At 42.9% G+C, this 21,586-nt stretch overlaps 1 protein-coding gene across 4 annotated transcripts in view; it reads left to right on the top strand.

The window, feature by feature from the left end:
• The window catches only part of ADCY1 (adenylate cyclase 1), a 169,488-nt gene that overhangs the window by 114,891 nt on the left and 33,011 nt on the right, over positions 1–21,586 (top strand). For all 4 annotated transcript variants that reach the window (XM_075418540.1, XM_075418541.1, XM_075418539.1 and 1 more), the window contains 5 exons: positions 8,231–8,386; positions 12,107–12,301; positions 13,814–13,911; positions 17,206–17,290; positions 21,243–21,332. In XM_075418540.1, the coding sequence (XP_075274655.1) occupies positions 8,231–8,386; positions 12,107–12,301; positions 13,814–13,911; positions 17,206–17,290; positions 21,243–21,332 (624 nt within the window). The remainder of the gene's footprint in view (positions 1–8,230; positions 8,387–12,106; positions 12,302–13,813; positions 13,912–17,205; positions 17,291–21,242; positions 21,333–21,586) is intronic.

The raw sequence follows: 21,586 nt of genomic DNA, 5'->3' as shown, positions 1-21,586 counted from the left end.
CTCAAGTAGTGGGCATCGCTCTTCCAGGAGATATGCTAGCCATGGTTACCCACCCGTGGTAAAGCTGTTGCTCGAAGGAGTGTGGGGACCCAGACGGAGGCCCCACGCAAGAACGCGGGTGTCCAGGTCTCTGGCTGCAGGGAGTGCCTGAGCCTGGCGCTCGTACCGGAGGACAGCAGAGACAACGGCTGTGTTCGGTGCGAGCAGGTGAATGACCTGCTCAGCCTGGTGGCAGAGCTGAAGGAGGAAGTGCAGAGGCTGAGGAGCATCCGGGAGTGTGAGAGGGAGATCGACTGGTGGAGCCGCACCCTGCCCTCCCTGAGGCTGAGGCAGCAGAAAGCGGCTCCACAGAAAGCAGAGAACCCCCTACCCTCTTGCCACCGAGCAGAAAGAGGGGGCCTAAGAGATGGGGGGGAATGGAAACAGGTCCCTGCTCGGTGGGGCAAGCGAATCTTCCCCCAGCCTCCCTCACCAGCCCAGTTGCCCTTAAGCAACAGATATGGGGCTCTGGAATGTGAGGGACGGGCCACAGAGGATTTGGGTAAAGGTGAGGCTCCATCCAGGGGGTTGCCTAGAACGAGTCAGACAGCCCCAAGAATTACGACTGCCTCAACTAAGAAAAAAAGGAGGGTCATTTTCATAGGTGATTCCCTTCTGAGGGGAACAGAGGGCCCGATCTGCTGACCGGACCCATCCCACAGGGAAGTCTGCTGCCTCCCTGGGGCCCAGGTTAGGGATGTTGCGAAGAAACTCCCTGGTCTGGTGCGGCCTTCTGATTACTACCCCCTCTTGGTAATGGAGGTTGACGGGGACGAGATAGCAGAAAGAAGTCCCAAGGCCATCAAAAGGGACTTCAGGGCACTGGGGCGATTGGTAGAGGGATCAGGGGCGCAGGTGGTGTTTTCCTCCATCCCATCAGTGGCAGGGAACAGCACTGAAAGGGGCAGGAAAACTCACCTGGTTAACAGGTGGCTCAGGGACTGGTGCCATCGGTCAAATTTTGGCTTCTTTGATCACGGGGAGGTGTACACAGCACTGGGCCTGCTGGCGACAGGTGGAACTCAGCTGTCTCAAAGGGGAAAAAGGATTCTTGGCCACGAGCTGGCGGGGCTCATTGAGAGGGCTTTAAACTAGGTTCGAAGGGGGAAGGGGATATTGCCCAGCTCACTAGGGATGAGCCTAGGCTTGGAGTGCCAAGGCCAGGGGTGAGATTGACAGCCCAGCTCAAGTGTGTGTACACCAATGCACGTAGCGTGGGCAATAAACAGGAGGAGCTGGAAGCCATTATACAGCAGGACGGCTACGACTTGGTCGCCATCACAGAACCGTGGTGGGACAACTCGCATGACTGGCATGCTGTCATAGATGGCTACAGACTCTTTAGGAAAGACAGACCAACAAGGAGAGGTGGGGGAATTGCTCTGTATGTGAGGGAGCAAGTAGAATGCATTGAGCTTGGCCTGGGGGCAAATGAGGAACAAGTTGAAAGCTTGTGGGTTAGAATTAAGGGACAGGCTCATAAGGGTGACATTACGGTGGGTGTGTACTACAGGCCACCTGACCAGGAGGAAGAGGTTGATGAGGCCTTCTACAGGCAGCTGCAAGCAGCCTCCCAGTCACAGGTCCTGGTTCTCATGGGGGACTTCAACCACCCTGACATCAGCTGGGAAGACCATACAGCTAGGCAGGCGCAATCCAGGAGGTTCCTACAGAGCATCGATGATAACTTTCTGATGCAAGTGGTGGAGGAACCAACAAGGAAAGGCGCGCTGCTGGACCTCGTGTTAACAAACAAGGAGGGACTGGTGGAGGATGTGAAGGTTGGAGGTAGACTCGGCTGCAGTGACCATGAAATGGTAGAGTTCAGGATCCTGCATGGAGGAAGCAGGGCGATAAGCAGGATCAAAACCCTGGACCTCAGGAGGGCTGACTTTGCCCTCTTGAAGGAGCTACTGGGAGGAATCCCGTGGGCCAGGGCTCTCGAAGGCAGGGGGGTCCATGAGTGCTGGTCGTTCTTTAAACAACATTTCTTCCATGCACAGGAGCAATGCATCCCCCTGAGAAAGAAATCTAGCAAAGGAGGCAGGAGACCTGCATGGTTAAACAAGGAGCTTCTAGCGGAGATCAGGCAGAAGAGAAAGGTCCATGGAATGTGGAAAGAGGGGCAGGCCACTTGGGAAGAGTACAGAAACGTGGTGAGAGCGTGCAGGGATGCGACGAGGAAGGCCAAGGCTCACCTGGAATTGAAGCTGGCAAGGGATGTCAAAAAAAACAAGAAGGGCTTCTTCAGCTACATCAGCAGCAAAAGCAAGGCTAGGGACAACGTGGGGCCGCTGCTGAATGAGGCGGGTGTCCTGGTGACGGAGGATGCGGAGAAGGCAGAGCTACTGAATGCCTTCTTTGCTTCAGTCTTCAGTGCTAAGACTGGCCCTCAGGAATCCCAGGCCCCGGAGGTAAGAGAAGAAGCCTACAAAGAGGACGACTTTCCCTTGGTCGAGGAGGACTGTGTGAGGGATCGCTTAAGTGATCTGGATGTCCACAAATCCATGGGCCCCGATGGAATGCACCCACGAGTGATGAGGGAGCTGGCGGATGTCATTGCTGAGCCACTCTCCATCATCTTTGAGAGGTCCTGGAGGACAGGAGAGGTGCCCAAGGACTGGAGAAAGGCCAATGTCACTCCAGTCTTCAAAAAGGGCAAGAAGGAGGACCCAGGGAACTACAGGCCGGTCAGCCTCACCTCCATCCCGGGAAAGATGATGGAGCAGCTTATCCTGGAGGCCATCACCAAGCAAGTGGAAGAAAAGAAGGTTATCAGGAGTAGTCAGCATGGATTCACCAAGGGGAAATCATGCCTGACCAATCTGATAGCTTTCTACAATGACATGACTGGCTGGGTAGACGAAGGGAGAGCCGTGGATGTTGTCTACCTTGACTTCAGCAAGGCTTTCGACACAGTCTCCCATGATATCCTCCTGGGGAAGCTGAGGAAGTGTGGGCTGGATGAGTGGTCGGTGAAGTGGATAGAGAACTGGCTGAATGGCAGAACTCAGAGGGTTGTCATCAGCAGCGCTGAGTCTAGTTGGAGGCTGGTGACAAGTGGTGTCCCCCAGGGGTCAGTACTGGGCCCAGCCTTGTTTAACTTCTTCATCAACGACGTGGATGAAGAGTTAGAATGTACCCTCAGCAAGTTTGCTGACGACACCAAACTGGGAGGTGTGGTAGATACACCAGAAGGCTGTGCTGCCATTCAGCGTGACCTGGATAGGCTGGAAAGCTGGGCAGAGAGGAACCTGATGAGGTTCAACAAAGGCAAATGCAGGGTCCTGCACCTGGGGAGGAACAACCCCATGCACCAGTACAGGCTTGGGGTGGACCTGCTGGAGAGCAGCTCTGCGGAGAGGGACCTGGGTGTCCTGGTGGACGAGAGGTTAACCATGAGCCAGCAGTGTGCCCTGGCTGCCAAGAAAGCCAATGGGATCCTGGGGTGCATCAAGAAGAGTGTGACCAGCAGGACGAGGGAGGTTCTCCTTCCCCTCTACACTGCCCTGGTGAGGCCTCATCTGGAGTACTGTGTCCAGTTCTGGGCTCCCCAGTTCAAGAAAGATGAAGAGCTACTGGAGAGAGTCCAGCGGAGGGCTACGAGGATGATGAGGGGACTGGAACATCTCCCCTACGAGAAGAGGCTGAGGGAGCTGGGCTTGTTCAGCCTGAAGAAGAGAAGGCTGAGAGGGGACCTTAGAAATGCTTATAAATATCTGAAGGGTGGGTATCAGGAGGATGGGGCCAAGCTCTTTTCAGTGGTGCCCAGTGACAGGACAAGGGGCAATGGGCACAAACTGAGGCACAGGAAGTTCCAGCTGAACATGAGGAAGAACTTCTTCCCTCTGAGGGTGACGGAGCACTGGCACAGGCTGCCCAGGGAGGTTGTGGAGTCTACTTCTCTGGAGATATCCAAGACCCACCTGGAGAAGGTCCTGTGCAGCCTGCTGTGGGTGACCCTGCTTCGGCAGGAGGGTTGGACTAGATGACCCACAGAGGTCCCTTCCAACCCCTACTATTCTGTGATTCTGTGACCAAGAGGCATGGCTCTGCCTGCCTGAAGATACAAAGCACAGACAGACATCATTCTACAGCATTTATGGTTTCTGTAAATGTGTTCGGAATGCCATTAGTATCTTCTTTCCCATGCCATTTTGAGCACTGTGTTTGAATATAGTCAGGGAAACGACTGCCTGCTGCTGTTTCTGACAATCTCAGGTAAGCACCAGTGAATCCCTTACCAGAGTATTACGTGAGATTCAGACCCTGGGGTGTTTTCCCAGAATTTTAATCAGCACTTGTTTGTTTTCAGCGTACTTAAAGATGCTCACAAAGCTGTAGGTAGTTTGGCTGCTTTCAGAGTGCTCTGGTAGAAAATCCCAGCTCGTAACTTATTTGCCAGCTGTGTTGCAGCAAACAGCTCGCCTTTCCTGAAATGATGAAGCAAATGAACAGTGAGCAGAGTAAGAGGTGATCCTGAGGGTCAAAAAGAAGTGCACAAGTAAAATGCATGGACAAAATGAGCTGGAATGAGAATGCTGCAGTCCAGCTTTCCTGCAGTGCTGGTGTGGAGCAAGTGCAGAGAAAAGGCAGAATGAAGGACACTGGGGCTGGGTTTTTTTCTTTCTGTTTTTTTAACAGAAGTCAGTTTTAATGGACTGTACTACGTTTCTTGCCTTTAGCAGAGGCTTATAGCAGAACATGAGATTACTTAAATGTTCCACTCAAAAGTTCACTGTTAAAAGCGTTGTTCTACTGTAAAAGTAATGATAAAAAGGGACGTGATTTATGAGATGAAAGTGGGAGCGAATTCCTTTGTTTGTATTTTTGATATTGTGTATATATAATAGTAGAATAGAAAATCCTCAGTCCCAGTGCAGGATCTATATATCCTACAACCACCAGATTACCAAAAAAAAAAAAAAAGCTGTATGTAAAATCATACATCATCTGAGAACTGCCAGTGTGCCCTACTTGTGTGTATTGCAGCATCCTTTCAGGGGTTAGGTTCTTGGCCAGTAGCTTATATGTGTTCCACACGTTTTCATAGCATCACACAGTAGCTGAATTTGGAAGGGGCCTTTGGAGGTCCATGTGATCGACCTCCCTGCTCAGAGCAGGGCCAGCTTTTCAGTGAACTCCACGGCAGGTTGCTCAGGGCAGCTCTCCTGAGCGAGTGCTCCGTGTTCCCTGGGCTGGAGGTTCGGCAGCCTGCTCCAGCGCGTGATCCTTCCGCACAGTTAAAGCTTCTCTTCTTTTTACCAAATAGGAATTTCCCTTGGTCCAGCCTGTGTTCATTGTCTCTTGTGCATTTTCTGAGCATTGGGATGAGTCTGGCTTTGTCTTCTCTCTAACTACTGCTCAGGTGGCTGAAGACGGCGCAATTAGATCCCTCCTTAGCCTTCTCTTCTTCCAGCTAAATGAACTGAATTCCCTCAGGTTCTTCTCACACGTTGTACATTTGAGAACCCTAATTGTTTTGGTGAACCTTCGCGGAGCTCACTCTAGTTTGTCGCTGTTTTTCTTGTACTGGGGAGCCCAGAAGTAGACACGCTACTCCGTTTTTTTCAGTGACCCAAGCTGAAAATCTTCTATTTGACTCCAAGACAGCTGGAAAACTCCCCTGTATTTCCAGCATACAAAGGGTGTATACTACTGAGATACTATGTGCCAATAAGATTTAGAAGTTAAAAGAGCAGTCAGTGGTATAAGCTAAAAATGTTCTACCTATTCTTTGAAGGTACAGTTCGGAAACTGCAAGAAGACGTGTGTTTGAGGAAGTCATGTTGGTGGCAAGGCCACAGTGCCTGAGCCAAACCGTACCCGTTCCAAGTTGTCAAGCTCCAGGTTGTTCTCAGAAGCGCATCAGTTACAAGAAGTTTGCATTGAGGAAAGTCTAATTTCTTTTTTCACGGGACTTCAAATTCTGTAGGAGGATATAGTCGTGCCCACGTGCTCACGTTTCTCAGTCATGCCTTCTTGAAACTTCTGCCTATTCTTTGCCACTCTTGTGCCTTTACTGTGATATTTCCATAATGAAGACTGTCAGGCAGCTTCTGTAGCTCTCTGTACTCATTTGAGAGCATCTTTTCCAGCCAGTCTCACGGAGACTTAAAACCAAAGTTGTTGACCTAGTTAATGCAATGTCCACAGTGAAAGGTTTGAGCAAAGAAAGAGCTAGCGATCTCTTGAGATACGGTCCATCTGGTAACTTCTGTATATTTTCTTTTTATCTCGTCTTAAAAAAAAATGAAGCAAAATGCAACATTGGAGGGAGTTTCAAGAAAGGTGTTAATTTTCTTGTATCAAAAGGTTGATAGGGAGACTGAGTGAAATATGGAGTACTTCTAGAGGAATTATGGCTACAGGAGTAAAATTTGTAATTGGAGTACAGTGTGTTTTGGCTGTTGGGAATAGTAGCTCAAAATCTGATTATACCTGCCGCACTCAAGCCTAACAACTGTCTACTTGGTGTCCTTAGGAATACCTAAAGGATGATTGGTATGTGGATATTCTTGTACAGTATCTTCTAAGTGGGAATTGCAATATAGCAGTAAGTCTGCTGCCAGAAGGCCCTCAAAAGAAACAGTGCACATTGGGAATGTCTTCATGGAGACTTCCATTAAACCCTCGCTTATACAAGCGATGACATGCTGGACACACTGATGTCCCGTTAGATTCCAGCCGATGACGGTGCGGTACAGTGCTGGTGATGGTGGCTGGCTTCAGTCAGCCTGTCAGGGCATAACAAAGCACATGTGCATAGAGAGGTACCTTTCTGCGTTTGAAACGTCACGTGTTTATAACAGCCATCTGCTAACAAAAAAAAGTGCAACGGTTTATAGAGAAGTCATTTTTGTGTTTCATAGCCACAGTGTAACTGACTCAACAGAGTGTTGGCAGATCAGTAGTATATACCCTTGATTCTCCAGAAAACGTGAGTGCATAGCTGTGTGCGTTAAACAACATGGCAAACCGATACCAGAGATGCCATTCAGTCATTCAGTCATTCAGTGTCATTTGCCCTGTCCCTCTAAATTTAGGTATCCATGAAAACATGCATTAATCAAATGCTTCCAGTCTACTTCCTTCTTTATTCCTTGGTCACTGAAGTAATGATGTAAACTGCTCTAATAAATCATAGTATTGTGAAGATGGGACAGCAAATCTCCAGTGCCATTTGTGGGTTTTAGGGTATTTGACTACAGTTTTTGGAGTGTGACTTGCTCTGTCTTTTGTATCTTGGATCACTAGGGACCAAATCCTCTGTGCTGCTTTATTTTTCTGTTCCAGAAAAGATTAATTTTACCAGCTTAAATTCCCATACCATGGTGGCATGGAGTCCTTCCACATTTCCCATGAACACTGCTTTACATATTCCACATGGCAGAAGCATGAATAAGATTGGTATAAATACTGACAGTAGAATAAAGGATCACCCTTATTCTGATCTGTGAAAGCATCTGAACATGTACTAGGGGTTCACTAAGGCCAGCAAGAGTTAAATACGCGCTTAAGAGTTAACGAAGAAAATATTTGTCCTTGCTGAGCAGTGGTAAAAGGAATAGATTATACCCAGCCTGTTAAGAATATTTCTCTGTGGTATAACACTTCTTGCTTTGAAGAAATAAGATGTAAGTTGTAACCTCAGTGCCTCACAGTCTCCTTTTAGGGCATGTATTTAAGTGTATCTTTAAAGCAAAAGCTATCCTCTTCTGGTTTTAACAGGCTTGCCAGTGGCTGAAGTAACAAAATGAGGAAATACCAAAAAAGACTGAAATTGTATTTTTTAATGTCAATTAATAATAAATGCTAATTTCCTCCCTTTTTTTCCTGTTTTTTTCCAGAATTTATTTTAAGGTTAAAGAAATACAAATATTGCCTCTTTTATGAGTTTGTCATTAATATGGGGGGTTTTTATTGTCTACGTTTCTATGTAGAAAACAGTTCCCAGATTGTTAGGTATGTGTTTAAATATTGTCTGTTCAGTAGATTCTTTATGTCTCAGGTTAAAAAAAAAAATGAAGTAATCTTCATCTGCAAATATGTGCTGTTTATCAAAGTGCATTGCTTTTTCTTTAGAAAATTGCTTTGTTCTGATCACTAGATGGTGTAAATGTCTGCAGCTATGCATGGCTGCGTGGGAATGGAATGACACAGTTACAAATATTATTTTTCTGACCGACAGATATTTCCTGGACTGATTCTCTCAGACATTAAGCCTGCCAAAAGAATGAAGTTCAAGACAGTCTGCTACCTGCTTGTTCAGCTTATGCACTGTCGTAAGATGTTCAAAGCGGAGATCCCTTTCTCTAATGTCATGACGTGTGAGGATGACGATAAGGTAATTCCTGTGGGCTCTTTGGGCGTTGGTTCCAGGGCCACATCAAGCAGACCTGCTCTGAGAACATATGGGGTGACCTGACCAACTGACAGGAGTTTCTGGTGTTTCTGCTGGAGCTAGAGCTACCTAATGCCCACAGCCTTCTCACAGTAAAGACAAAACTTAATTATAACAGGCCTCAGTTTGGAGCTCCTTTTGAACAAGCCAGCACAGGTAGTCTGTGTTCTATTGAGGGCTTCCTTCAGAGGAACTAGAGTTTCTGAGGCTTTTTCTGTGATTACCAAGAGCTGTTCTTTTGCATCGTGAGTCCATCACAGTCTGGAGCTGATGGCAGCAAATGCAAAATTACAGAATAATTTTGTATCTCCAGATGGTTCTCTAAAAAAATGAAAGGCAACTGATTAGCCAAAACCCCTCTTAGTCCCTAATACAAATCTTAAATACTGAAGTCCCTAATACAAATACGAATACTGCTTACTTGAATGGCTTGTAATGCTGTAACTCAGAATTGATTTACATACTAGTGGCCTGGTTTACTTCGTTTTCTGTCTGTGGATCTACCAAGAAACTTAGGGAGAAAAAACCTTTTGAAGTGGTACTCGTTCCATTGTCCTTGCCAGCAGGTGGCAATATCACATCGGTCACTCCAGCAGTGCTCCAGCACAGAGCGTGTGTGCGACTGGAGGCAGTAATTCGTCTTGACTGATTGCTCCACTTTTTTTTTTTTTTTAAATAATGTACATTTCTTGACGATTCAGTCTAACTCTCACTTTCAGAAAGCATTCTATACTTTTATATTTCGGATTTTACATGTGCTTGTGTTTCTTCTGCGGGAAAAGGGGAGAAAAGTACATTAGTTCCTTTGAAACACAGTTTCAGTGAAGACTTTTAGAAAATCGAGATTTGATTTTGAAATTTGCCATGTATAAGGCCTCCCAATTGTGAATTAGTACTGTTCTTTGAGTATTTAAAAAAAGTAACCCACACATTCTTTGAAGCATATGCAATACTTAGCGATGTGTCTTGTGTGTGTGCATGTATAAATATGGAAGTATACACAGAAAATCCTGATATGGGTTTGCTAGGGATCTAATGAAAATTTTCTCATGTCATAACATTTGTAGTGAAGTTCCACAATGCTATCTTTAACTGAACCAGTGGTTGTGCACTTTTTTACCTAATACGGAACGTTTGTCGTGGACCATGATGTATGATTTTAATATATACTGTGTTGCAGTGTGGGGTTTCTTCAGAGATGTCAGTCCTCAAATAGTGTAAAACAACCTATGGCTTTAAAGGTTTTAAGCCAGCACATTACTGTAGCATGTATTTACTTCTTTAATTTCTGAGAAATAGAAATACTGGATCTTGATCGCGTATAAGACATAATGTAAGTCTACTATGTGAAATAATAGGGATAAAAATAAGAGACCTAGTGAAAATAATTATACGTGAGCAACAACTATTCTGATTAAGCACGGTAAGTTTAACCGTATTTCACAATGGCAGAATAGATAATAGAATTTATTCCGTATATCAGAATAACTCCCATCATCTACTTTCATTCCAGATTTTAAAGCAAAGAAGCATTTTCTTCTTTTTTTTTTTTTAAAAATGCTGGTTTGCTCACCCCTATTATTATGCTATAGGTTTAAATATGGATTATAATAAACCCCCAAAGATGTACTTTCTGCTGCACCTTAAGCAATACATATGCTATCTAGTTGTTCTTTATCTTTATGAAGACCGAAACTGTAGGTTTCTGACAGTCTTCCTGAAAGCACTCAGTTTCCCTACAAACTTGAGAAACAAATGTCTCCTACAAGAAAAGAACTTTATCGCTGTTTAGAAACATGTAGGATAGTTGTTTGGCTGGCAATTTAAGATTTCTATTATGGCTAACAGAACCCAGAAGATCGGATTTGAAAGCTCTAATCCATGTATGTCCGTAAGATTATTTTTCATGTTGAAACAATTAGTTCTTACACCACAGACAACAAGTAATGGGTTCTGATAGTTTGAAGAAAAACGTTTCAAGCAGCCTCATAATTGTTTAATGCTGGTATAACCAGCTCTCTACATATAAAGCCAGCAAAACAGGACTTGGGAAGTGATTTTATCTTTGCTAAGGTCCATTCTTCTTTATGATCAGAAAACTAAGGTATTAGCAGTTCACCTTTCCCACTGTTCATAAGTATTCAGGAATAATATGCATATAATATGAGCTATGTAAACTAATGAGCTGCTGTAGTCCACTGTTTGTTGACTGACGAGGATCTCATGAGAACTGCTTCTTGTGGAAGAAGAGAGGGAACTGCCAGTCCTGCAGAATTACTTAAATGGTGATCACCACCTCTTTCTACCACCTGGTTTAAGAGGATGTTTTGCAATATAGCCTTTAAAGAGCAGGCTATTAAGTACTGACTGCTCTGAAGAGAGAAATTTTGTGTGGTTTTGTAACAGCTTGCTGACAGACTCCACTGATTATATCCTGAGCCAAAGTTGTCCTTACCCCTGAGCAGACTTCTCATTTCATAATGTTTCGAATTGTCTTCCTGAACTCTGCAGCTGTTAGATAGAAAAGTATTCCTTAAACAGTACCAAAATAGTACAATTTGCCTGAGCTTGGTTGTCAGAACTCTTCTGGGAAGTAAGGCTTGACCCCTTTTGAGGTGAAAAGGATGTTCTTTCTTCCTGCTCAATGTGTTAACCGTTAGGTGACTATTGTTTCTTTTACAAGATTGGCCGACAAAACACTCTGTGTTTAAAATATACTGCATCTACAAGTGTTTTGTGAAGGCTCTGGTCCTTTCAATGTGCTGGGGCATGGGCAGTCAGACTAGTGCCAGTCTAGCCATAACGGTTTAGATGGCAGTGCCCTCGACTGAAGGTTACCACCAGTGTGTCTGAATGCTGCTCACTGTCTGCTGAGTGCTCTCTGTGAGAAGTGAGACAGATTGTCTAAAATCCCTTCCAGATATACTCTGTGATAAGTCTTTCACACTGAAAAAGGAGTAGGAGTGAGCATCTCGTCAGCTGTGCTACCTCAGCCATGGAGGAATTAACCCCAGCGAGGCACAGGTTAGCTCTGATAATTTATTGGGCTGCTGGATCTGGATCTGCAAGTGCATTTGGGGCTTACCCAGGTGATCTTGACAGGAGAACCACTTGGGTGAGTTAAAGATAGGAACACTTAAGGTTTCAGACCCTCTGAAGTCACATACGGTCACTGAGAAAGAGGTTAAGGAAAATTACCTTTTACAAATATGTATTATTAGCTAGACAGTCTTGGACAGTAGGACTTCTCTTGTGTCGTGAAGAGCTTGGTTGTCTTGTCTTCAGGATGTCCAGAGCTCCATGTCTTCCATCAAGAAAAAAATTAAAATTATTTTTCTGGGTAAAGTCACACTGGTTGGTATCAAACTGATTATTTCCTCAGTGGCAGAGAAGTGTCATGGCAGTATGTGCAGAGAATTTCTGCGGATGAGGATTGAAATCCTGGATTGCAGTGGGGGTTTTCTCCTTGATTTTAGTGAGAGCGGGATTTCAGCTAAGGAGTTTTTAAAAGATGGCAATCACACAGAGACAGAATCTGTGCCTTTTGTAGTTGCTTTGCTTAATTAATTCCTCATCCTGGCTGTGAGCTTGAGATAATATGGACGGCAATGATAAATTTCAATGTTAATAACATCTGCACTTCTTTCTTTATCTGCGCCGTAGAGGAGAGCATTAAGGACAGCCTCTGAAAAACTCAGGAATCGTTCCTCTTTTTCTACCAATGTTGTATACAACACCCCAGGAACTCGAGTGAACAGATACATCAGCCGTTTGATAGAGGCCCGGCAAACTGAATCCGAGATGGCCGACTTGAACTTCATTACCCTGAAGTATAAGCAAATTGAGCGTGAAAATAAAGTAAGGATTTTTATAACAACTTTTCTGATTTCACTGACCATGAGCCAACTAGCATAGGGTTTTTTTGTTTGTTTTTAGACAATATTTAAATTCTACTCACTGCCTTCAAATAATCCTCTGAACTGTCTCTCAGTTAAGAGGTAGACTTTAGCTCCACCTTCTGTGGAACACTTGGAGGGAATAAAAAGAAATATCAGTGTCTGTCTACTAATCAAGATCCTCCCCTGTAAACTTACACATCCTGTGTTTTTGCCTTCCTTTTGCCTCTCTAATCTGCCTGAGCTGCGTCACCTCTGTAATACCGGCTCATGGCAATGTGGCTGCCCACTGACTCAGCTGCTCTGGAGAAGCGGTAATGGCAGGAGGGTGCTTCCCTGTGCATAGGTAGCCTGAGAAGTATTGATGCCATCACTCCTAGAAAATAGAAAAAAAATCTTAAACCTCTGGGCAAGGTTCGGATCTTATTCCAGTGTGACTGTGCTGGAAGCACCCCAGACTTACAAGCGTGCATGTAAGGTAACCAAGTAGAGCTGTTTGTTCCTACCTTGTTTGGGTTTTATTTGTAAATACAAATTGTTTTAATTGAAAAAATAAAAAAGCCTTCAGTTTATGTGTTCGAAAAAGCAGAAGTGAGATGATTTTGGATCAATTTGGTGGTAGCATTTATTTTTGCACTGTAAGTCGCTTTGTAGTCTTAAGTTTTCGTGTCACTATTGTTTTGAGTCAGAAGGCTGTGTGCCATATTGGATGCAATTTTTAAAAGTGATATTTTTAAGCGATGTATTATTTAATTATTTTGATTTCTTTATATTTATTAGAGTTATTATTCTATTTATTAATATTATTATTTAATTATTGAAGTGTAACTGTTTTCTTTCAAAATAAGAGAGCCTTTTGCTGTAAATGAGATTGAAATGAGATTGAAATTTGGAGCTTTTTGAGAAAACACTCCTGTGTCTCCACCCCTGAAAAACTGTTCCATCGTAAGGAGTGTGGCCTAGTGGCCAGAGCAACAGGCAGTAACTGCTCAAAGCTGAGCCTGTGCCTCTCGTTAGCAGCTGCCTCCCACCCATTTGTAGTGGCCTGTCCTGAAGTGGGCGAGGTGACAGGGCTCCTTGAAGGCAGCACCATGGTTTTTGCCTTATTTTGCGATGAAGAAGTGGAGAGGAGGGAATGCCACCTCCTTCTGGTTCAAAATGTCTGAATCTTTTTTGCTCTGAAAGATAAACTTAGGTGTGAACCTAACCCAGATTTGACTAGTTGCAGGGTGAAAACTAAATAGCAAAGTTAACGGGAGCAACTGAAACAGAAGGCTGTTAAGACAAGGGTTGTCTAGACCTGCCTCACCTTTTTGTGTGTGTGAATTAAGCAATAATTACTTCTATGTTTGTAAAATGGGTAGGGGCTTGTTTTGTTGCAGGCTGTAGTTCTGTCTCACTGAGAATGGACAAGCGTGGGTGGCTGGGTGTGTATAAAATGCTCACTGTCTTCATTTCTTCTCTTCTTTAACAGTACCACCAGCTTCAGGATGAGTACTTCACTAGTGCTGTAGTTCTCTCACTAATTCTAGCTGCCTTATTTGGCCTTGTCTACCTTCTAATAATACCACAGTAAGTTTCTCTCTTGGCATTGTAATTCTAAGTGGAACATCTTGAAGCATCCTGCACAGGTCAAAACATTAACGTCTTTGGGATGGGGATCAGCACTCCAGTCGGTAGCTTCTCAAACAGGAGATTCTCTGTTGGTATACCCTCAGTCTAACTGTTATCTCCTCCACTTGTCCAAAGGAGCCACATTTTGCTATCTTATTTAAACAATTTCTTCCCTGTTGTTTCTCTTTTTTTTTTCCCTTTTTTTTTTTTTTTTTGGTAGAAGGATGTACTTAGAAGATAAAAACACTGAAATCTGCTAAACTTATTTAAAGCATTTCTGCACTGCAAACAAAGATGCTACTGCAGCTTTTCTAAATGTATTTGTGCTGGCTTTGGACAGGGTACTTCAGGTATTGATAGCAACACAGATAAAACTATGTAGGGCTTAATGGGAACAAAGTACTGAAGTATCCGTCCAGATCTTCAACCTAAATTTATAGCCTACATTGAGGTTTTTGGTATGAATGATATCACTACGCAGACTGCCGAGTGCATAGTTTGGCCATTCCCACAGAAGTTGCAGTCACACCTTGGCTGCACTAAAGCAGACATGGCCAATTACGCATGGTGTATTTGGGGGGTGTCTGATGCCTGTTGCTGAGTGATATAGTTTAGTGATTGCTTCAGATTTTGTCAATTCTATGTGAGTGTTTAATAAATAAGAAAAGTAATTAGACTTCACTTTCAAATCTAGGGGTTATAATAAGTAGACGTAATTGTGTTCAAGCTACAAAAATGATTAGTAATAAGCTTTTTCAGATGAGAATATCAAAGCATTCAAAATAACCTTAACTCACTTTTAGTAAGTATTAGGATTTCAATGGGAATAGAACTGGCCACAGGATAATGCTTTTGAAAATCCCATTTTTAATTCTGGTCTTTTTTATTCACAAATCCCCAGTCAGAATACTACTTACTCTTATATTCTATTATTTCTAATTGAACATTTGAGAAACACCCTTTTTACTTTAATAATAATCATCACTATTTAAATTTGTTATTGTTTTGTCTTTCATCTGAAGAATTCAGTCACTTACAAAAATCATATAATTTCCAGACTAATGAACTCTGCTGACTAACTGAAGCATAGTCACCTACTTCTGAAGTGAAGCCCAGCTGCAGTACATGGCAATTTAGAACAAGGAGAGACAAAAGAGTATTAGTGTAGCTGACGCTAGAATGTATTTCCAAGAATCATACAGTATGGTTGTTGGTAACCTTTCCCAAAAGTACTGTCACTTAAAAAACAGCTGAACAGAGATTGAGAGTAAACTCTGATCTGACAGACACACAAGCTCCAGGAGAACATGACCACTGAAGACCATGAAGATGGGCTGGTTCATCACTGTGTTAGTTAGGAAAGCCACCCACTGAATGGTCTGAAGTTCTCTCTTCCCACTGCCTTTTGGTGGTGGCTTCATACTACCAAATTCCCTCTGAGCTCTTCCCTCGCTGTGACACAGATGCAACCATGAGCTCTACTGAAACTTTGGAAATATTGGAACATTTCCCTACTCCACAGAACTTGGAGCTTGAAGTTGCTCTTTAGATTGCCAAAATAGTTATAACTGTGACAAGAGAATGCAAAAACCAAGACAAGAAGTGTAATGTGTTACTATAATGGGAGAAGTGCTAATAATGGTGTTTGACATGTATCACAATATTCCAGGGAGAAGGTTCAAAATCTAGAGACAAGAAAATGTTGTAAGAAAGCCAGTTGCTGCATAAATACACAGAAAGCAATGGGCTTGACATTCTCACAATTCCTGTGACCATCTGGGCAAAACAGCTTCTCAGCTAAAGACATAATTTTATATCCCCAGATGGAGTTGGTGAAAGTAAGGCCGTGTTCCTCTCAACCTAAGCTGTCCAATTATGGAGGCACACATGTAGTGTAGCCACTAAAAGCCTTGATGGTGAACCTTTCTGATGTCTTACGCTGGGTTTATTTTTAAAATGTAATGCAGCCCTTTGTTAGTGGTGCCAACCCAAATCTCTGTCAGGGTCCCACTCAGCACTAGTGGCAGTTGTTTGCTGTTGCTGCCTTAAAAGATGCTGTTGCAGTCATATCCCCTGCATTTTTTTCTAGCATACTGCCATCCTGAGTACAAGCCAGTTCTCTAAAAGCACAAGAGAGCCTGCTGTCTATTAATACTTGTATTCAGAATCCACACTGACAGCACCTAGAGTCACCTCCCTGTTCTGGATACACACACTACACCACAGCACTTCCCTTGTTTGGGTATTGGTGGGAGTTGTTAACATGAATTTGAAATCAAAGCCAAATACTGAGAAATTATGTGGCAGAAGAATTGCACCCTTTCTCTCCTACTGTTAGAAACCCTACATAAGCAGTCTTTGGTCAAGGTCAAGGGCATGGGTACGTATATGCCTGCAGCAATGGCTCACATCTTCTGGACTGGCTGGGTTGTTCTCACAAGACTAGAAAAGTATGTGTGAAGATCATGTTATGGTGCCGTCATATGGCTCTGGTTCCATGGCTGGCTTGGGGCCTGGCTGTCCCTGAGCAGAAATCAAAGAATCACCACTGGTGGACTGATTTTTGTCAGCTTGCTCATGTCTATAATGTACTGTGCCAATACCACAGGTTTTCTAGAAGAGGGAAGTCCTTGGTCTGCACCCCTCTTCTCATGAAGAACAAGCCTATTTTGGAAGATCAGGAGAGGGAAGATTAAGAATTAAAAGAATTATTACAGCATCTTTGTGAAACCTAAGATTTTTCTAACTGTTGAGGAAGGCTCAAAAGGAGAGAGCTGCTGTGTTTCGTTAGAAGAAGGGATCGCAATCTGGTCCGATTTTATTTGACTTGATAAGTGACTGAGTTGACTGACCTGTGATTTCTTGGTCTTTGGGAAGGAGAGGTTACAAAGGAAAAGCACCTAGTAACTGTTACACGGCTGCCAAGGCCAAGCGATTGGGTTACACACTCCACTTACAAGAGTCATCATGCTGAGTATTCTGCACTAGCCTACAGTCAGAAAGTGTCTCTCCTGACACACCATACAGTGGAATTTTTGAAGTGCTTTGATCTCCTTGCTGAGGTCAGAGTGGGCACCATGAACAAGAGCATTTCACTGTGACATTTCCTCTGCAACAGTTAATATTACAACAAGGGTAGGGGGGAGATCCTCCACCTTTCATCCAAAATACTGTTTCAGAGGACCCTTGTGCTGTTTGTTCTAATCTGCTACTGAGTTGCATTGCATTACTTCTGTTCTGTTTTGGTTCTAGGAGTACCATAGTTCTTGTTCTCCTGGTGTTCTGCATATGCTTCCTAGTGGCTTGTATAATGTACCTACATGTCACACGAGTACAAGTAAGTGATTTAAGATTTTATGGCAGTTCTTCTGTTTAGTGACTATGCTTTGTTTGTCCTTCGGAATATGAAGCCGGCAGTGCATGCTTCACAGATTCATCGAGTCTGAAATCTATGTGCTTTTCAACTTCATTGCCCAGTAATGTGTGAGACACTTCAAAAACAAAGATGGTTCACCTGAAAGTAGACTCTTCACAGGAGCAATTTTTACAACAGTGTGGCGTTCAGTGCCATTAATGCTATGCTTTTGGTCTGTTTTGCTGTGTCTTCCCTAAGCACCTACCACTAGCTGCTGAATCTTTCCAGTGTTCGGGTAAACAGCTGCTTTAACATGACTTTTTCTCCTTTCTGACTACGGAGCACACTAGTTCTCCCTTCCATTCTGACTGGTATCTGGGTGTAAAGTCCTTCTAGCTGCTCCTCTGTTTTTAAAACTTCTGCCAAAGCAGCAGCTGTTTTGATGGGAAAGCACAATGTTTTGCACACACAACCCCTGGCCTTTTCAAAACCTTTAGTAATGATTAATTCTCCCGCATTACATTTTCACAGTAGTAATGATGCAGAAGGACATTTGGTTGTTGTAGGAGTGAACTAGGTCTGCCAGATCATAATAAATCATCTACAGACTAATTTTCTGATGCAAGAAGTCTGTAGTGACTTAATCGAAATTTAGGTTTTTTTGGACAAATATCAGGAGAAAACACCTACACAGTTAATCAGCTTTGCTGATTAGCATACAGTAATTTTTAGTTAAGAAAAAATGCCCTTTGGCAGGAGGGAAGAAATTTTCATGGAAACATAAATAGTCTATTAGCAGAGTATCTGATACAGAGCAGATCTTCATTTATAAACTTACACAATTATTTGGGAGTAATTTTGGTGATCTCTTTCGTTTCATAAAGGCACCACAGTTTATCATCTGTTGTTCTGCCTATGGATGGTAGAAACACACATGAAGTTTGTAGAAAATTGCTCCTCTTTGTGCCATTTCCCTGGAGCTAGTACAAATTTAAGGTTTGTTCCAGCGGTTTTGGCAGTCAACAGAATTTGAATTTATTCCAGGTTCCTCTAGAGATTCAGTACCTTACGGGATCAAATCCAACATGAGAAAAATTAAGAAATATAAAAACTTAGGAGATCGCAGTTTGAAATTTTGTGGTGAAAATTTGTCTTATACAATAAGTAAAAGATAATGAATATGCTATGTATAACGACTATAGGGTTGTAAACCGGTCATTCCCTTATTTTATTCAGTCTTCTGGCCCTTACTTGCTATTTTACACTGGATAAGTGACTCAAGTTCTCCATGCTTTAGCATCAAATGCCTGACTCCTAAAACCACTATAATAATGTTTTACTGTACCAGTTACCTAGCATTTTGGGGATCTGTAAGTAAGTACTGTCAGACTAAGTCTGACTGTCACTGACTAAGTGTCAACAAAAATTCTGCAAATAAAAACAAGACAAAGAAAATGAAGCCCAAACTGCTATGCTATCATAAAAGAACAGATGCAGTCTTAGAATGACCAAAAGCGAGGTGTATAAATCTTTGAAGTGTCAGATGAGATGACATGTCTCATACCTTATCTTCTAAAGGTTTATTTTCCTTTTTAAGTCAGTAGCCTAGCATGTCGGCATTTAGAACGGGCATGTACCACAGACACACAAAAAAATGTCTGTGCAGTGTGTCAGGACACATTGTCTTTCAGTGTGCATTTTGCTTTGTCACTATTAACTCTGCAGCATTATCTTCAAACTATGGTGATTCTGTCTTTAACGAGCAGTAGAGAACTTACTTGGTTGCAGACTGGATTAGTGGAATATATATATTTCCTGCAAACAAAATTATTATTTTGCATTTTATTGATGTGGATAAAACTACACATGTTCCACCCCATGTGTGCATAGGATTTTGGTCTAGTTGGGTGGACAACTTCATGGGTAAAAAACCATCTGGATGATTACATTCAGAGCATAGCAATTAATGGTCATACACTATCTGGAGGCCAGTAAGAAGTGGTGTACCACAGGCGTTTATCCTGGGAGCTGTCCTGTTAAACATTTGGATCAATGACCTGGAGAAGAACATGGAGTATACTCATGACAATTTTTCAAGTGATTCCAGTTTCAGGGGAACAGCCCACACACTGGCACAGTGACCACTGAGGGGGACCTAGATAGGTTGACAGAATGGGCCAACAGGAATCATATGAAATATAGCATGGATAAATGCCAAGTCCGGGACCTGAGAAGGAAGAACTCCCTGCAGTGACACAGGCTGGGGACTGACCAGCTCTGCAAAAATGGCCCTGGGGGGTCAAGGCAGACAGTACTTTTTGGCCCCTTGAGGTCCCTTCCGACCTGAACTGTATGAGAATGATGAATCAATGCAGAAATAGTCTCGTTTTTCATAGTGTAATTTTGGACACTGCTATATCCCCTCCATTGAGACACAGCTTTTCAGTGTGAGGTTCCTAAAATTTGAGGTCTTTGTTCACAATATGCTCACTGTTTTATTAAAGGTGATACCTTGGGTATCCCAGCATATTTTACTGGTGCTGACTAGTAATTAAACTGGTTTCTAGTGTAGCAAATGAACTCAGGTCCATGATATGCTTATATAAATCTGCTATTGATATTACATTAGTTGTTCCCCACTTACATTTACAAGGACTTAATCCATACTGAAGCCAGAATGTATTTGCAGATCACACGTGGTTTTATTTTTTCTGTGATTGCTGTATTCTCATGTTTCACAGCCCAGATGAAGTTGATTCACCTGTAACTATCTCAGACTTTTAATTCATGGTCACACGTAGAGGGGAAATGGTTCTGCCTATGTGAAAGGAAGGGGAGGAGTTTCATGACATGATTTCTGTTGTGCCAAGGCCACACAAGTATGGGTACTTTACTGCCTGCTGGAAGCTGTGCTTTTGATGCTGGTGGTACTCATGAATTGAACAGCTTTACTTCAGGACTAGTAACTTCCATGCAAAAATTAGTTGTTTGCTTGCTGCATTTGATCTTAAGTCAAATCCAGCCTTGATAAGTCTGAGCCCCCTCCTTTAAAGGGGCACAGGATTTTTTCCCTGTTTAAATCTGATGGTTTCCTGGAGTTGATCCTTGCCCCTTGAAGTCACTGGAAGAAGTCCTATGGCCTGAAATATGTATTGTGGATCCAGTAGATAATAGATGCCCCAAACATTCTTAATGCAAGGGGAAAAGAAGGAAAGCATCTTTCCCCGAAACCAGAGTAGATCAGTGTGACTGGAAAAAGTGTAAGTACTAGCGCCTGACAGACTTACCCTGCCTCTCTCACCTTTTGTCACTGGCTTCATATATGCTCACAGCAGCAAGCACTTCACAGTGATGGAGTCAGGGTAAAAAGGAAGATGAGCAAGGGATTCACAAGACTCTGTTCCGCCAGATATTTTTGTTCACTACTGCTCTTTCTGCTCTGACAATTCAGTATTTTTAATGGGTCCTGATAATTAAAACTACCTGGCATTTAACGTGACTATTATAGCAGAAGACACTAATGCCACTCCAAAGTTGTATGCTACCACAGTATGTTCTCTTGGATCGCTATTGGTAGCTGTAATTTGCAAGGCAAAAGATGCTTTGCTTATTTGCCCCATGGGAACAAAATCAAATGCCATCCTAATTTATTGTTTGCATTATGGGCGGACATCCTACTAACCTTTCAAAGAGTTTTAATTATTGTGAGAAATAAAGTACAGTAATAAGAATCACATTTATTACCCCCAAAAATGCACTGACCGTTAAAACACATGTACACAATAACAACTGCATGCTTGGTTCATAATTTGCAGTGCAGGCAAAATTTCTGTATCCTTTTTTCACTTCTTTTTGTAGACTACTAAAAAATAATTACCCCACTTCAAAAAATATTTTTAGATCTTTATCTGTAAACATTTTTTTTCTTCCTTAGTGTTTTCCAGGGTGCCTGACAATACAAATTCGTACCATTTTGTGTATTTTTATTGTGATCTTAATATACTCCGTGGCTCAAGGATGTGTGGTGAGTATTTAAATCAAATATCACTTAATTTAGCATTCTGTTGAAAGCACAACCTGGTACAGATCCGCTAAATGCAGACCATATTCTCGTCTGGTGATTTCCTGCTCTTTTTATTGTTCATACTTGCAGAGCTTGTTTCTTCAAATTCCCTTTGCCCTAATTTGAACTTCCACTGCCCTGAGTCAGAGTGTTGAATTAGGAATGGCAAAGCTATTAGCAAATTGTACAGATAATACCTAGTCATCACCTATAGA

Source organism: Opisthocomus hoazin, chromosome 4, assembly GCF_030867145.1.
Source record: "Opisthocomus hoazin isolate bOpiHoa1 chromosome 4, bOpiHoa1.hap1, whole genome shotgun sequence".
NCBI classification, from domain to species: domain Eukaryota; kingdom Metazoa; phylum Chordata; class Aves; order Opisthocomiformes; family Opisthocomidae; genus Opisthocomus; species Opisthocomus hoazin.
This window is presented reverse-complemented; position numbering and strand designations above follow the sequence as displayed.